The 18,536-nt window shown below is 40.3% G+C and overlaps 1 protein-coding gene across 1 annotated transcript in view; it reads right to left on the reverse strand.

The window, feature by feature from the left end:
- Nucleotides 1–18,536, reverse strand: part of LOC137293592 (cysteine-rich motor neuron 1 protein-like) — an 85,241-nt gene that overhangs the window by 25,485 nt on the left and 41,220 nt on the right. Inside the window, exons 3-4 of the mRNA XM_067824228.1 lie at nucleotides 11,845–11,956; nucleotides 3,020–3,144 (exon numbers count right to left, since the gene is read on the reverse strand). Coding sequence (XP_067680329.1) covers nucleotides 3,020–3,144; nucleotides 11,845–11,956 — 237 coding nt within the window. The remainder of the gene's footprint in view (nucleotides 1–3,019; nucleotides 3,145–11,844; nucleotides 11,957–18,536) is intronic.

An 18,536-nucleotide genomic window follows, 5' to 3' on the forward strand; every position in this document is an offset into this window, starting at 1 on the left:
CAATCACCAGACAAATCAAGGGAAGCAACTCTGTACAGCAGATCAGTTTGGGATTCCAATGCATGAATAATCAGCAGACAGAACTTAGGGAGACAACTCTCTACACCAGACCACTCTGAGATTCAAACCCACGAACAATGTACAGACAGAACTAGGGGAAGCAACTCTAAACAACAGATCAGTTTGGGATTCAAACCTATGACCAATGAGCAGATACCACCAAGGGAAGCAACTCTGTATAACAAATCAGTTTGGGATTCCAATCCATGAACAATGTGCAGATACAACAAAGGGAAGCAACTCTGAACAAGAGATCAGTTTGGGATTCAAACCTCTGAACAATAAGCAAATAGAGCTAAGGGAGGTAACTGTGAACAACAAGCTCACACCACTTGGCCACCCGAGGCTACTCTTGCAACTCAGAGATCTAAAAGCAAACATTGAAGAATAAGAGTGTGGACTGTTCTTCTCCCTGCTCAACTGGCAAGAACAAAACCTGCAGCCAGATATTCTGAAGTACATTCTTTATGTAATATAGTATTGTTAAACTTAGACGCCTCTACTGATTATTCTCAGCTATCTATTTTCGTGCTGCAACTGGGCCAACATCCTCAGCTGGCACAAAATCAGCACACATGGCTGTTTCATTTCAATTTTGTTCCTAACCTTGTTGTCCGACAGCAACCATTCTGCTAAACTTAGATATACAGACAAGAAATACCTTAATTAACTGGCAGTCTATGAACTAATTACCACAACAAGAATTATATACATTACTTACATATTCTGTTTACAGTCCATGAACCATGTTATTTTCTGTTCTACCCACCCTTACTGTAATGCAAAAGTCTTATATGAAACGAGTCCTTCTCCAGAAAATAGAGTAACTTTATACATATCATAGGAGATGTTGGACATACGTGTATTTGTTTCAGGGTTGGTTGGTTGTTTTTCCAAAGCCACACTCAGCAATGTTCCAGCTATACTACAGCAGTTTGTAAATAATCAAGTCTGGTCACACAATCCAGTGATCAACAGCATGAGCATCAATCTACACAACTGGGATATGATGACATCTGGCAACCTAGTCCACGAGCCTGACCACCAGATCCCATTTCTGTGTACGTACAAGAGGCCTACAGTCTCTTTTACATTGATATTTTAGCACCCTGCCAAGTCATTTCACAGCATGTAATATACGAAAAGACATAAATGGTCATAGTTCCTGGAACACCTCTGGCATTGTCAAAAGACAGTGGGATGCCACTACCCAATCCCAGCGCTCAATGATGTCTATTGTTCCTCTCATATTCTGCATCAATTTAGGATTCACTGCCAGGAGTTGACTCAGCTCTCAAAAACCAATTAAGGTGTGACTTGATGGATCACCTTCCTCAGGAAATTGAAAGGTATGCAAAAATAAGCTGTTATGATGTAATCTGCAAGTCAAAGGTCTGTTTTTACTGGCACATTTGTTATGATATTCTCCTCAGGTGTTCTGTGTGTTATCAATTTCTGCTATGATATAGTAAGCTGTTTAGGTACATTTCTTCACCTGCTGTTATGAAATAATCATCTGTTTACAGGTGTATTTTACCTGCTGTCATGAAACATTGCAGTGTTCACAGGTGTGCTTTACCTGATGTATAAAGAAATTAGCTGTTTACAGGTATGTTTTACCTGCTGTTATTAAACAATCAGCTGTTTACAGGTGTGTTCTATATGTGTTCACTACAACAGCTGTATACAGTTGTCTTATCAGCTTCACTGAGCAATGCTTTAATGAGATAAAAGCTATGTACAGATGCGTTCTACATTTTGTAATTAGATTTATAGTTGTTTACAGGTGTGTTTTACCTGCTTTAATAGCATTAACAGCGTGTCCAGGTGTGCTTAGCCTGCTTTAACAGAAATAACACCTGTATTGATGAATGTTTTCTCTTCCCTTTACCTGCTGTTTTGATATATTCAGCTGTTTGCAGGTGTGAATTGAACTGCACCTATGACATCACCTACATATATTCACAAGGGGGCATCATTCTCTGGTCAATTCTGACTCTTTGTAATGACCGTTTCCAAAATAATAGCAATAAAAGAATGTCTGAGACCACTGGTACCACTATTGAACTACCTACATCTAACTCATTCCTGTGTGTGACCAATGCATTTGGACCTTTGTCTACTCACACAGCTGAATGCATGTACAGCAGCCACAGCATGTCCAAGTCCCATGTTGGCATTTGAACCAGGGACACTTTCTGATCCAAAGTTGGATGCCCTGTTCACATGACCAAACCACCTAAGCCCATTAGCAAGATGAGTGAGTGAGTGAGTTTGGTTTTACGCAACACTCAGCAATATTCTAGCCATATGACGGCAGTCTGTAAATAATGGTCTGGACCAGACAACCCAGTGATCATCAGCATAAGCACTAACGTGCATTTTCGAACCAATGACATTTGTCGACTAACACAGTGAGCTTGACCACCCATTTACCTGTTATGAAAAGCATGGGTTACTGAAAACCAATTCTAAAGCAGATTTTCACAAGTGCAGCAAACTGACAAGGTAAGAATGTCACTAAGGTTACTAAGGTAACCTTAGTACAATGCTAAAGAATGGGAATTAAGGTTAACCTTAGTAAAGGTTGCTTTTTGAAAGGAGCCCCTGGATACTGATAATCTAGGGCCAGAGGCTACTACACCCAGGGCCCTGTTACATAAAGACCTTAGCACTAAACAGTCATAATTCTTAAAATAAGCCCAGATGTATGACAATCGCCTTGTTGAAGAGGACCTTGATCCTAAGTTGCAAGTGTTTACTACAAATATATGATGGCACTGGAACAGTTCTCCATATGTTAGACATTTGGGCATCATTCCACAAAGAGATCTTGGCACTAAAACAAACGTAACTCCCTCACTTCACCATAGTGCTTTAACAGTTTTATGTGGATTGGAAGAGTTAATGAAGCTCAAAAGCCTTGGTAGTGGTCAGTCTATACTAAGAGCATACTTACCATTGACGCAATGGAATCTATCACAGCATGAACCTGGCATGTCTGTGGCCTTGGAGATGATCTGTAGTTGGGAGCCCTCTGGACACTGGACAGACGGACAGGACTCCATCCCCTTGCACTTGCATCTGGAACAGCAGGAACTACATCAGCAGGTGCATCAACTACCTCAGGTAAAACAGCAGGTGTAACATCTACATTAAGTACTACAAGGCACTTAATGATATCTAGCTTTCAATATACCGTGGCAACTTCTGTTACAAGCAAATATTCAATCCTATATTATGGTACTTATGAGGCGATAGTCTGTTATCTTGTCATGCTGCTATCTTAGCAATATTTTCATTTTTGAGACTAGATGTCAGTCTACCAGAGACATTTAACACCTAATTAGACTATGGATCACAGATTATTTATGTGAAACTAACATGAGAAGAACAGGAAGAGGAGAACAGTAGGAGAGGAGAGGTTGTATCCTTGGCAGAAAATAATCATCAAAGTGAACATGATTTTTTATGGTTGTTTATTTTTTCCAGCTACATGCTGGGAGTTGGTAAATATCAAGTCAGGATCAGATGATCCAATGATCAACATCATCAGCATCAATCTCTAAAATTTGGATACGCTGGCATATGTCAACCAATTCAGCCTGAACACCCAATCCAGTTTGTCTTCTTTCACAACAAGCATTGGTTGCTGAAGAATAATTCAAATCTGGATCTGCTCAGGTACATGAAATCTGGCTCTGCTCAGGTACATGAAATCTGGCTCTGCTCAGGTACATGAAATCTGGCTCTGCTCAGGTACATGAAATCTGGCTCTGCTCAGGTACATGAAATCTGGATCTGCTCAGGTACATGAAATCTGGATCTGCTCAGGTACATGAAATCTGGCTCTGCTACATGAAATCTGGCTCTGCTCAGGTACATGAAATCTGGCTCTGCTCAGGTACATGAAATCTGGCTCTGCTCAGGTACATGAAATCTGGATCTGCTCAGGTACATGAAATCTGGCTCTGCTCAGGTACATGATTTTTTCATAGAATACAGGTAGGTCAGTGGTTAAACAAACAGGAGCAAAACAACACATACTACTAGACAAACAATGTATCAAAAGAGTAACTTAAGTAGAAGCAACTCAAACTCATTGCTACCTAACAAATTCCACTTATAGATGGGTACATTTCATTGAGGTTGACTATGCTGAAGAAGACATCACACTGCAGTCTAGATAGGCAGTTAGAAGTATGAACAAAAATAAAACATGAAACTATTATGGCTAGATCCTCTTTATTGTTTGCAATGACATTCCAGGGATGCGTCTCTGCTCTTTATCACCATGTCTCCACATCATAGGGAGCTGGTGATCAAAGTAGGACAAACAGAGCCATGTCCATCATGATGATGTTCCTTCATCCTGGTAGTGAAGGGATGACAAGGTGACGAGGATGATCAAAGCCTGGTTTACCTGGTCAGGTAGGAATTACAGCACCTGCCAATCAGACCACCACCTTCAACTACCTTGTGATGTGACAAACTGAGATATTGGGCTTGAGAGGACTTATTCAGTGATTAACTCATCATGTAGAAGATGAGACAGCTGAAACTGACAAACACTGAACTGGTAGTGTATCAAGGGAGATAACTGTGGAGAAAGAGACCTAAATGTGGGTCTACATTTGTCTAAGGCTATGTTAACTGCTTGAATTACATGTTTCAATTATCAATCCTAGAATCACAGGCTTGACATGATTTATATCCTTGATTGTCATTGTTCTGAAGGTTTTTATGTGAATATATCTAATCAACTAAACGTGATAACACTTACTGTCTGTGCGGAACTAAACATGATAATACTGTCTGTGAGGAACTAAACGTGATAACACTTACTGTCTGTGAGGAACTAAACGTGATAACAATTACTTCTAATGAGCAACTGAAGAACTAAATGTCATAACACCTATGCATAAAAACGAATGTGTGAAGAACTGATTAAATGTTCAAACTTTTTGTTGATGAATTTATAGGAATTTAACTAAATTTACTAACTCCTAATATCTAAATGCTAACTCTGCTAATGTTCAACACCCAACTAATACCAAAGTAATCTAACCTCGAAATATCTAACCTCGAAATATCTAACTTCTAACTTTCCTTACTAAGAAAACCCAGCTGACTGTCTAAACTAAAATATAAACCTAACTCAAAAAGTCTGTAGTCTGCGATGTTGAAAAACCAACTAAAATGTTTAACATTGAATCTGGGATCCTGTACAGTTCACTCGCAGGTAAATCACATGCAGTCAGTGTCTATGAAATGAGCGAACTGGATGTGTTCCTACGAATGTTTGTTCATTCCATAAACATTAACTGAACGAGATGCGTTTTTGTGAACACTCCCGAACAGTCATAAAGAAATGAAATGTAACTGCTGTGAATGTTCCAAACAAGGTCAAGTTACCATAGCAAGGGTCCAAACCGGCGGTATCTCATCAAAGTGAGGTGTCAAAGCCAGCAGTACCTCACCACAGTGGGTTGTCCAAGATAGCAGTACTTCACCTCAGTGAGGTGTCCAAGATAGCAGTACCTCACCTCAGGAAGGCGTCCAAGATAGCAGTACCTCACCAAAGTGAGGTGTCCAAGATAGCAGTACCTCACCTCAGGGAGGTGTCCAAAATACCCATACCTCACCAAAGTGAGATATCCAAGATAGCAGTACCTCACCAAAGTGAGGTGTCCAAGATAGCAGTACCTCACCTCAGGGAGGTATCCAAAACAGCACTCACCACAGTGAGGTGTCAAAGAGAGCTGTACCTCACCACAGTGAGGTGTCCAAGATAGCAGTATCTCACCACAGTAAGGGAAGGAGTGGGTACTGCTGTAAACACTGGGTGCAGGTTATGGGGCAGGTCAGTGAGGGCATGTCCACCACTTGTTGGAGGAGATAGGTCAGCAAGGGAGATTTATGACCTGTGACATCTACAATGATTTGCAGTGTAGGGACAACAAAGCCCAGTAACTCATCAGAACCCTACTCCTGAACAAGTCTGCTATACACAGCAGTATTCTATTGAACATTATACAGTCAAGCTTATCCATTTCCCACGTGGGACACCATGGAACCGCATCAAAATATGAACCTTCACACTCAAGAATAGCATCTCCACTGTAGGAAACCATGTTCCACAATTCTTCATAAGATGATGGCAGACTGTCAGCAGGCTGCAAACTGTAACCAAGTCATTCACATACAACTAGCATACACCCATTCAGTCCTAATATTAGTTGTCCATATCATCAGACAAGAAACTGTAACCAAGTCATTCACATACAACTAGCATACACCCATTCAGTCCTAATATTAGTTGTCCATATCATCAGACAAGAAACTGTAACCAAGTCATTCACATACAACTAGCATACACCCATTCAGTCCTAATATTAGTTGTCCATATCATCAGACAAGAAACTGTAACCAAGTCATTCACATACAACTAGCATACACCCATTCAGTCCTAATATTAGTTGTCCATATCATCAGACAAGAAACTGTAACCAAGTCATTCACATACAACTAGCATACACCCATTCAGTCCTAATATTAGTTGTCCATATCATCAGACAAGAAACTGTAACCAAGTCATTCACATACAACTAGCATACACCCATTCAGTCCTAATATTAGTTGTCCATATCATCAGACAAGAAACTGTAACCAAGTCATTCACATACAACTAGCATACACCCATTCAGTCCTAATATTAGTTTTCCATATCATCAGACAAGAAACTGTAACCAAGTCATTCACATACAACTAGCATACACCCATTCAGTCCTAATATTAGTTGTCCATATCATCAGACAAGAAACTGTAACCAAGTCATTCACATACAACTAGCATACACCCATTCAGTCCTAATATTAGTTGTCCATATCATCAGACAAGAAACTGTAACCAAGTCATTCACATACAACTAGCATACACCCATTCAGTCCTAATATTAGTTGTCCATATCATCAGACAAGAAACTGTAACCAAGTCATTCACATACAACTAGCATACACCCATTCAGTCCTAATATTAGTTTTCCATATCATCAGACAAGAAACTGTAACCAAGTCATTCACATACAACTAGCATACACCCATTCAGTCCTAATATTAGTTGTCCATATCATCAGACAAGAAACTGTAACCAAGTCATTCACATACAACTAGCATACACCCATTCAGTCCTAATATTAGTTGTCCATATCATCAGACAAGAAACTGTAACCAAGTCATTCACATACAACTAGCATACACCCATTCAGTCCTAATATTAGTTGTCCATATCATCAGACAAGAAACTGTAACCATAAATCCATTATAATCCACAGCATCCGCCAAATTCATAATTGTATGGACTCTTAAGCCACCAAAAGCACATTCTATTCAGGACTATAATCATCTGAATGTTTTGATGCAAGTGTGGAGACTCAACCATGCAATGAAAGTGATTTTACAGAACTTGAAGAAGCTTAATCTTTGAGCAAATACAAGTTGATCAAGTTGAGCGTCTGGCCTAACTTTACATAATTTTCCTTGATATATACAAAAACTATAACTGAAGACAGAACACATGCAGAGAGGTGTAATGCTCAGGTATTCGATTGCAGCCATGAACAATGGAGAATTGAGAACTCAAGAAGGGGGAGAAGATTGAAAAGGTGAGATGTCAACTTTGTAGGTTAATCAAACACAGCTCACACCTAGATCTCCTCTTTTCACTCCCTTCTCAGTACACGCACACCTTAAGCCACTGCACCAGCTCTTATCTGTACACACACCCTAGTGTACCCCCTCTTTGTTTGTACATGTACACCTCACACAAATACACCTCCCTATTCTTCTCTGTATACACACCTCATACCAGTACACCTCCCTCTTCTTCTGCATACACACCTCATACAAGAACACCTCTTTCTTCTTTTTACTACACACACCTCACAGTAATACACCTCCCTATTCTCTGTACACATCTTACACCAGTACATCTTCTCTGTACACACACCTCACACCAATACACCTCCATCGTCTTCTCTGTACTCACACCAGTACATCTCTTTCTCTGTACACAAATATCACACCAGTACACCTACCTTTCTTCTCTTAACACCCATCTCACACCAATACACCCATCTCTCCTCCTCTCTACACATATCCAACCACTGCAAACACAGAACTTAAGATCAAAAGTTACTGAGACAAATCCACACACAGAAAATATATTTTGTGACAAACTAAATTAACTCGCTATGTAAACCCTTGTTTCACCCACATCACAATGATCAAAGAAGAATCTGTAGTCATCAGCATGCAAGCTCCACATAGCCAAGCATAACCAGGTGACAAGAGGTCCATCAAGGTATCTGCCCAGGACCCCCACAGCTCCACATAGCCAAGCATAACCAGGTGACAAGAGGTCCATCAAGGTATCTGCCCAGGACCCCCACAGCTCCACATAGCCAAGCATAACCAGGTGACAAGAGGTCCATCAAGGTATCTGCCCAGGACCCCCACAGCTACACATAGCCAAGCATAACCAGGTGACAAGAGGTCCATCAAGGTATCTGCCCAGGACCCCCACAGCTACACATAGCCAAGCATAACCAGGTGACAAGAGGTCCATCAAGGTATCTGCCCAGGACCCCCACAGCTACACATAGCCAAGCATAACCAGGTGACAAGAGGTCCATCAAGGTATCTGCCCAGGACCCCCACAGCTACACATAGCCAAGCATAACCAGGTGACAAGAGGTCCATCAAGGTATCTGCCCAGGACCCCCACAGCTACACATAGCCAAGCATAACCAGGTGACAAGAGGTCCATCAAGGTATCTGCCCAGGACCCCCACAGCTACACATAGCCAAGCATAACCAGGTGACAAGAGGTCCATCAAGGTATCTGCCCAGGGCCCCCACAGCTACACATAGCCAAGCATAACCAGGTGACAAGAGGTCCATCAAGGTATCTGCCCAGGACCCCCACAGCTCCACATAGCCAAGCATAACCAGGTGACAAGAGGTCCATCAAGGTATCTGCCCAGGACCCCCACAGCTCCACATAGCCAAGCATAACCAGGTGACAAGAGGTCCATCAAGGTATCTGCCCAGGGCCCCCACAGCTACACATAGCCAAGCATAACCAGGTGACAAGAGGTCCATCAAGGTATCTGCCCAGGACCCCCACAGCTCCACATAGCCAAGCATAACCAGGTGACAAGAGGTCCATCAAGGTATCTGCCCAGGGCCCCCACAGCTACACATAGCCAAGCATAACCAGGTGACAAGAGGTCCATCAAGGTATCTGCCCAGGACCCCCACAGCTACACATAGCCAAGCATAACCAGGTGACAAGAGGTCCTTCAAGGTATCTGCCCAGGGCCCCCACAGCTACACATAGCCAAGCATAACCAGGTGACAAGAGGTCCATCAAGGTATCTGCCCAGGGCCCCCACAGCTACACATAGCCAAGCATAACCAGGTGACAAGAGGTCCATCAAGGTATCTGCCCAGGGCCCCCACAGCTACACATAGCCAAGCATAACCAGGTGACAAGAGGTCCATCAAGGTATCTGCCCAGGGCCCCCACAGCTACACATAGCCAAGCATAACCAGGTGACAAGAGGTCCATCAAGGTATCTGCCCAGGACCCCCACAGCTACACATAGCCAAGCATAACCAGGTGACAAGAGGTCCATCAAGGTATCTGCCCAGGACCCCCACAGCTACACATAGCCAAGCATAACCAGGTGACAAGAGGTCCATCAAGGTATCTGCCCAGGACCCCCACAGCTACACATAGCCAAGCATAACCAGGTGACAAGAGGTCCATCAAGGTATCTGCCCAGGACCCCCACAGCTACACATAGCCAAGCATAACCAGGTGACAAGAGGTCCATCAAGGTATCTGCCCAGGACCCCCACAGCTACACATAGCCAAGCATAACCAGGTGACAAGAGGTCCATCAAGGTACCTGCCCAGGACCCCCACAGCTACACATAGCCAAGCATAACCAGGTGACAAGAGGTCCATCAAGGCATCTGCCCAGGACCCCCACAGCTCCACACACAGTGCTATACAGGCATATCTGACAGGCTCACTCAGCCACTGACAAGGGAACTCTATATATCCCATTAACAGCAACAGTAGAACCACAACTGAAAGTTTTTTTGCCCAGGGTAAATGGTGGTATTGTACCTAATGTACTGGCTATGGCAAGCATCTTACGGCCCATTAAATGATGAATGCTAGTGTCACCATGCCCTATGTTTGGAATGCCTGGTACGGCTTGCAAACAGACATGATAAACATGTCACATGTCACAAGAGAAGACCACACCACCACATGACATGGTTCATGCCGCTATGACATGCCTGCATGTCACCACAGGTCAATCGATGTATGTTTGACGGACATAAACAGTGGTTGTTTTTGAATTGGAAATCAAAATAATTTGTAGCTATGTAGGCTAACATCTAGTCTGAATGTTTTACAAAAAGAATATTTCTTAAATTATCTTTTTAAAATATTATGAAAGGTAACCAAAAGACATTCCTTCTGGCTGCAGAAATCAATTTGTAGCCATGTTGACTTACATTTACTTTCTGGACATGCTTAGAATAAAAACATAGTACCTAAATTATCTTCATAAAATTTCATTAAAAAACAGCCAAGAGACTTTCTTTGTTTTCTGACAGCAGTATTTTTAGACATGCCAGACATCAAACATCAGCAAACATTTGCTTCAACAGACTAATGGCCAGGGGAAATCATGGCATGTCTAACATATAGACATAATTTACAATCAAATTGTACATGAAACAGGCAAAAATGGAACCAAACTTAAATAATGATTATATACATGACATATGTTCTTCAAACATCAAATTTAAAAAGACCGTATATATTTGAAACATTAAGATCTGAAGCGTCCAAGCAAATATTTATAACATTATACTAGCTTTCAAAGAAGCTTGCAAGTCTTAAATAGCATGATTCCCTCCTGGATTTTAGTTTACTCAACTTATATCTTCAAGTTGACAATGACTGCAAATACAGATGTCTGCAAATTAACCACATACCAAATGTTCCTAATTATAAAGTGTTGGCAGGAGCTGACACTATGAGTTTACACCATATTTCACATTTTGGAAACACAACTTGTAACAGAACAAGATAAAGAGAATTCATCAGCAAAACCTAGCAGAGAATATATTGGAAATAGAGTTCAACTCAAGTAAAGTATTTAATTTATACTTTATATTTTGCAGACGTATAATGTCAAATACATATAATGTCAATTGAAACACATATTCCTGGAACTAAATATTAGTCGTAACAGAAGTAGTCTCTAATTTCTGAATGATACCTTACTGATTTCAGATGTTGTGCACCATTATAATTATTGCACGACTGACTCACTAATCAAAAACTCAGACATGACCACATCATAATTTGAATTTTGAGATACTTTGTAAATTTTCATATTACCATCTACAAAATAAAACTTTAAAGAAAGATGGTTTAGTTACAAAGACCAAATACTTTCCAACCCAGTGGTTTTGTAACTTGAAGTCCTGTAGAAGTGGTGCCAGTAAACAGTCATCAAGTTTTTGCTGTTTGGTGAATAACTTGTGACTATGTCAGTAAAGCTAATTTAACTATGTACATGAAAACTAGTTTGCACTTTCACATGTCGACATTTGTAGAAGAAACGGGTGAGGCTTGGTACTATTAAAAGATGGTTTCTCTAGAAGGCAGGCTGAGCGCAAGTGCCAGCTTTACCTTTTCTTGATGTAACAGCATCCATCATCGGTCAGTTGATTGGGCAGTTCGTAGCTATCCTGCGGACATGTCTTGTCTTCAGCTGGTGGGCAGATAACTGACCGACAAGGTGCTGAAACACATGGTGATCACGGTTACGAAAATAATAAAACATCTCAATTTCTACACTGTCTGTACAACACATTCATATATAAGAGAGGTGGTGAGTTAGTAAAGGGAAAAGCTTTCCTTGTCCAATTCTGGGATTAACTCCCCAGTCGGGTAAAATGTGGGAAGCCTTTTTGTGATGATTCCTCTAATATTGCAACAAGCAGTCTCAGTAAACTTAGTCTCAGTGTTATTCGTTACACTCCACCACTGAGTCTTACAAACCCTAGTAGAAGGTTGCGTCAGGTAATCTTTTTAACAACCTATGACCATCCAGTCAAATGCGAGATGGTTTAATAGATTTAACCAATCGGACAATGGCTTAGTTACTACTTGGGGATCGAAAGGACTTACAAAATATTCAGGTCACTGACACAGGTGTCTCCACAAACAAAATTCTGCATATAACACAGATATTTGACCTGCAGTACATACCGATACACTTTGGGTTATCTGTTGAGTAATAATACTACATACTGCCCCCTGGAGACATTTGTCAATCAAGTCAATGAGCCTCAAAATCCAATCTCTTAAGTCACCTCATATGACAAGCATGAGTTACTGAAGATCAATTCCAAACCAGATCTTCATGTGATACCCCAGTAATTGATACCATGAGCACTGTCTACAATACAAAGGGACATATTTCACAACTGAATTGGTCATAACAAACCTTTAGGTGCAGGATGACCTAATCTAACCCATTCAATTAATTTCACAATGGCTACAGACTTGCCATTAAGGAAAACAGCAAAATGAAATATCCATTATAATTACTCAGTGAGTATACAAAATATATAAAAATTGGTCTAGTCATTAAATTTTACTCAAGATTTGTTTGCCCCCTTGAAACTGGCTATTTATCAAAGGGAAAGGGCTGGGGAGTTTGGGAGAGGGAGGTGGGGCGGTCATGAATGAAATGACACAGCAAAAGAAATTTAGTCCTAACCTGGATCGTCATGGATACACAGTAAAAGGAAGAAACAGGACACCGCCAAAACCTGTCAAAACCATCCTGGTGGCTGATGGAGGGAGGATTTGAAATTTAAACACTTAAAATCATTAAACTACACATCTACATTTTTAATATCCATTCTAAAGGAAGGTGAGGGGTGTGTTTCTTGTGTCATGAAAAACTGTTATTTAAATTGGGAGGGGAGCAAAATGTGATAGAGCTCTAAAATCTCTTTCTATTACAAAGCATAATTGTAAAATAACTCGAACACACCGACATTGAAACCGACAATGGCATATAAAACATCTTTAGATGGATCAAGTTTAAGCATAATGGGCTCGAAACAACTCATAAATAGCCACACTCTTATTTCAATGCTTCACTCTGATGTTAAATGTTTTTGAAAGGGCTTAAGCCCCTGCTAACATGTACAGATACAGTAAACGTCAGAAAGATTGGGTTATTAGCAGTATTAGAGCTATCAGTATCCTGGAGTGAAGATGTGACAAGGTCAGAGATTCCATGGCATGTATCAGTGAGTGAGTGAGTATGGTTTTATGCTGCAGTCAGTAATATTTCTGCAATCTCTAAGAGACAGACACACCAAAGACATTTGTCTCTTGTCAAATGTTGTGGCATGTGTTTTACGCCACAGTCAGCAATATTCCAGTTATATGTCAGCAGTATGTAAAGAATCAAGTCTGAACCAGCCAATCCAGTGATCAACAGCAGGAGCCTCAATCCACACAACTATGATACAATGACATTTGTCGATCAAGTCAGTGAGCCTCAACATCCAATCTCTTAAGTCACCTCATATGACAAGCATGAGTTACTGAAGATCAATTCCAAACCAGATTTTCATGGGATACCCCAGTAATTGATACCATGAGCACTGTCTACAATACAAAGGGACATATTTCACAACTGAATTGGTCATAACAAACCTTTAGGTGCAGGATGACCTAATCTAACCCATTCAATTAATTTCACAATGGCTACAGACTTGCCATTAAGGAAAACAGCAAAATGAAATATCCATTATAATTACTCAGCGAGTATACAAAATATATAAAAATTGGTCTCGTCATTAAATTTTACTCAAGATTTGTTTGAAAAGGGCCATCCTTTTGTATCTCGAAGTGGAACATACAAAAGGATAACGAACATGAACGTAACTCACAGCTCCCACAAACTTGAGGTTCCCTTGAGTTCTGTAATAACCATAGTCTACTGTATATAGCAAAACCTTTACTATAAAATATAGAGCATGAAGACTCATAATTGTTATTGCCTGTTATTAGGTAAGTCATTCAGGCAGGAAAATGGCAATATTAATGAGTCTCATGAATGCAGTTGGGCAGAAACCCAAGTCATTCATACATGTTCAGCTGATAAATAGTTTTTTAATAGAAAAATTGTAAAGATCAAACAAGTTTCTCAAAGCATTACAAAATATGTAATCACCTTGAGAACAATACAAGGGAAATGTACATACCAAGATGATGAAATGATGTCATATGTCTTCACAAATACTTGTCAAGCAATGTTCAGGAAAGTATGCTCTACTAAGGTAGGTGAGCCATGAACAACATAAGCATGTGAGTGAGTTTAGTTTTACAACATTCCAGCAATATCGCAACAGGGGACACAATACAACTATGTGGAGAATCAAACCCAGGCCTTCAGTGTGTCAAGCAAATGCTTGAACCACTAGGCTACCTCACCACCCCTTAAACAATATGAAACTCTACCTGATGACTGACAAGGAACCCTGACACAGATCTGAATAAGCCATGCGAGTTAATATGGCAGATAAAATAAGGTCTTGCGTCTCAATAATGTGTAACTTGGTAATATGTAAATATCTTAAAACATGATCCCAGTGTCTGTATTATTTCCTGTGTCAGTGTCAGTAAGACTGGTCATGCATACTTAATTAGTTTCACCGGTAATTTATCACCTAGTCTTTGTGGAACAATTGTGTTAAGACTGTGATGGTGCTGATGAACAAGTCAAATGGAAGACTGAGTCGGGTATTAACAGAACTGCCACTACTTCATGTCGGCCATGTTAGTCCCCCGTATCAAGTCACATATCACATGTCAGGAGGAATGCTTCCAATCCAGAGTGTGGAGGAACTTGGGTATTATTATCAGTGAACCTGCTACCAACTGATCCTGGACCTGAAACAGCATCTCAAAAGCATTATTATCAGCTAGATATTGTTCCCCAAGATCTGAAACATTATCATGATAACCTAGACATTGTTCCCAAGATCTGAAACATTATCATGATAACCTAGACATTGTTCCCAAGATCTGAAACAGCAACATGATAACCTAGTTATTGTTCCCCAAGATCTCAAACATCACTATCATCTAGATATTGTTCCCCAAGATCTCAAACATCACTATCATCTAGATATTGTTCCCCAAGATCTGAAACAGCATCATGATAATCTAGATTTGTTCCCATGACCTGAAAAAAACACCATAATGTTAGTAGTGTTCCCCAAGATTTGACACAGCATCTGTACCCAAGATATTTTATGGATTAAGGTTCTTCATTCTTTACCAAACAACATTTCAGGACCATTACGATATCACTAATATCATCTCCATGATCTTCAGAGCCAAAGACCAACACAGTCATATCCGTCAGCACTATCTTTGACAAATCCATCTCTGTCTTCACTAACTTCATCAATGCCATCTACTCAAACATCACTAGCATCACTACAGCTACCTTCAAATGCCAGTTCTTGAACACTACAGCTCAAGACAACCCTCTCAGATTTCATCATCATCCCTGCAAGAACATTCTGCTCAATAGTCCTGGGGATGACATTCCAGAAGTCTTGTAAGTCTTGCCTACAGACTCACTTGGTAAACTAGTGAACTGAGCACCTGCCCTCAGATCAGATGGACAGTGGTTCTATTTTATTTTGACCCCAGCCACATCATACCAAGAGGCCTCAAAGGACGGCGCTTGTTACCATGCCTTGTGCTTAGCATTAAGGGATGGTCAGCTCTGAATCCATATAACGTGTCTAAGGAGGTTATCCATGTTAAACTGTGGTATGTTTTCTTGATGGGCTGGAATCACAAAACTGGCATTAGCTCAGTCTATCATATAAATGCACATTGTTAAATGAGGGCAGTAATTCTAACATTAAAAACGTCTTTCCCTGAACACTACTGCCAACAACAGCTGGGTCTAGCTGCTGAGACAGAGGAATTTGCAACTGTCATTCATAATATATGTCAACTAACACACCCATCGTTTTCTGGACAAAGAATGACATTCGAATTTTTAACAAACATTTAACACCTTTGAAATCAAGTACAAAAAGTAATTAATAACAGCCAAAGTTCATATGTAAGGACCAAACCTTCAGGTCACAGGCCAAAAATATTTCAGAAATGCAATCATTCCAAGTTGTTTAATCAAAGGTAGATCAAACATAGGTAACAGAAATTATTTTTCATATTTAGAGGGCCATGTGTATGAAATAATAATAATCTGTCTCATAGTGGACTATGTATGCAAACTATCAGTTAAGCAAAGATCTCGTTACTGTCCACTTTCCTCACCTATTCTCATGTCCACTCAGACATTCTGACCTGTCAAACTAAATATGTCACCTATTCTTTTGCCTGTTCAGTACTAAAACATTAATGTCTCCAAATATTCATCATAAATACCATGTCAGTTGCAACAGACTTCCCCAAGGCAAAAACTATTTTCTCATTCCAGAAAGATGTCCACTACAACATCAATACATCTGGCGCCTGAAGGACTTTTCTTACTGTGTCGTCTTCATACCTGACTGGCCACTCAATCTGTCAAAATGACAGTACTACTGTAGTAGCCAACAACTGGTTATGGCCCCCGTAGATACACAAGCATAATCAACCATGTATTTACAGGCCTAGACGGTAAGTCAGCTGATGAGGGTATGTGATGCTTGAGTGACCTCATCATGACAACTGGTTAACAGTAAACACATCGATATGCTATCAGGTGGCTGGGGGCACAATACATGGTCATTATTCACCGGACTTTTACATAACAAAGCCAACAGTTTTATGGGAAAATCGATTCAAGGTCATGTGCGAAGTCTTGTTTGTTTGTACGTCATTTAACGCCCCACTAAGGAATTTTCAAGCTGTATAGTGACAGGTCTGTAATAAATGATTGACATCGAGAGCATCTATCTAGGCAGCTGGGACACCATGACATGCACTAACCAAAACATAGATCCTGATCACTTGATCGTAATCGTTGCCTTTTACGACATGTATAGTTTGCAGAAGACCATTTCTACTCTTCATTATCACTGGCCCATATGAGGCAAGGACATAGTGTGATGTGGATCATGTCGATCTGCTACTACTACAAGTGACACAGACAACAGCGGCTTAGTAGTACATGTGTTTGTTCATCAAGCTGAAGTCTGGGTTCTATTCCTTAGATGTTCCAGATTTATTAAGATTGCTCTAAGGAAGTTAAAAGTGGCATTTACTTTAAGTCAGCTTCCCTATTGCTTAGAATAACTTTTATCATTTGCCTGGTTTCAGTAGCACATATCAATGTTAATTTTTACCAAAAACATGTCATCATATCAACAATGTTAGCCATTCAGTGGTACATAATCTCAATGAATAATTTATACAAAATGCTACCGTTAATTTCCTTTACTTCTATCTGTAATAGGTAATGCATCTTTAACATTAAACACCTGCTATAATCTTCAATAAACTTCAACAGGTATTTAGAAAATATGAAAATAATCTTCCCCAAAATGCATTAATAATGAATAAATATCTCAATTTTCCGAAAAATGTTCGAGAAAAATGTTCACTATCAAGCCAGCATTCCAACAGAGATAGGCTGAGTGAGCAAAGTGTAGCAACAGCCCATATATATACCGAGGACAAGTATCCAGTGTTGTATATGTGACACATTATCAGCATGTACGGCACACACGCTGATGAAGCATCGGATTCTTGATAAATTGATGTGATCCCATAAAGGCTCTTTACAAAATCCTTTCATTGGGGTAGCTTATTATCAACATCCAATAAGTTTGATTGATGAAAGCAACCAATGGCAGAGACCATTGTCCCAAATCCAGCCAGCTTTTCTCGGCATGGCGGACAATGACATGGCTTGGTGGACGGATAAGCCTAAAATAACAATACTGACAGATGAGAAACATATCAACAAGCGGACACTATTTCCAGGTGACAATTCTACAAGAAGCATGAGTCTATTCAGTAATGTGTGTAGATCCCTCTATTGAAGTGTGGCCATTTTGGGGATACGACCAGAAATTATTACCATCGCAAAATGGGGTCCATTTACCTCTCAATTTGTTCCAGGTCCATGCTTTCAGTATGGACAGTCTCATGTCTGGGTGTGTAAGTTCAGGCTCAGATAGACCAGACTGCCCTTTGTAGCAATTGTACTTCAGTGCCTGTATTGTCATTTTATGATCACAGACATTTTACTGCATGAAGTCACCCAAAAGATGAGCAGGCAGTCTACAAATAGGGAATTCTGGAAATGACCACAGCTTTAGTTT

The sequence above is a fragment of the Haliotis asinina genome, chromosome 8 (assembly GCF_037392515.1).
Source record: "Haliotis asinina isolate JCU_RB_2024 chromosome 8, JCU_Hal_asi_v2, whole genome shotgun sequence".
NCBI classification, from domain to species: Eukaryota; Metazoa; Mollusca; class Gastropoda; order Lepetellida; family Haliotidae; genus Haliotis; species Haliotis asinina.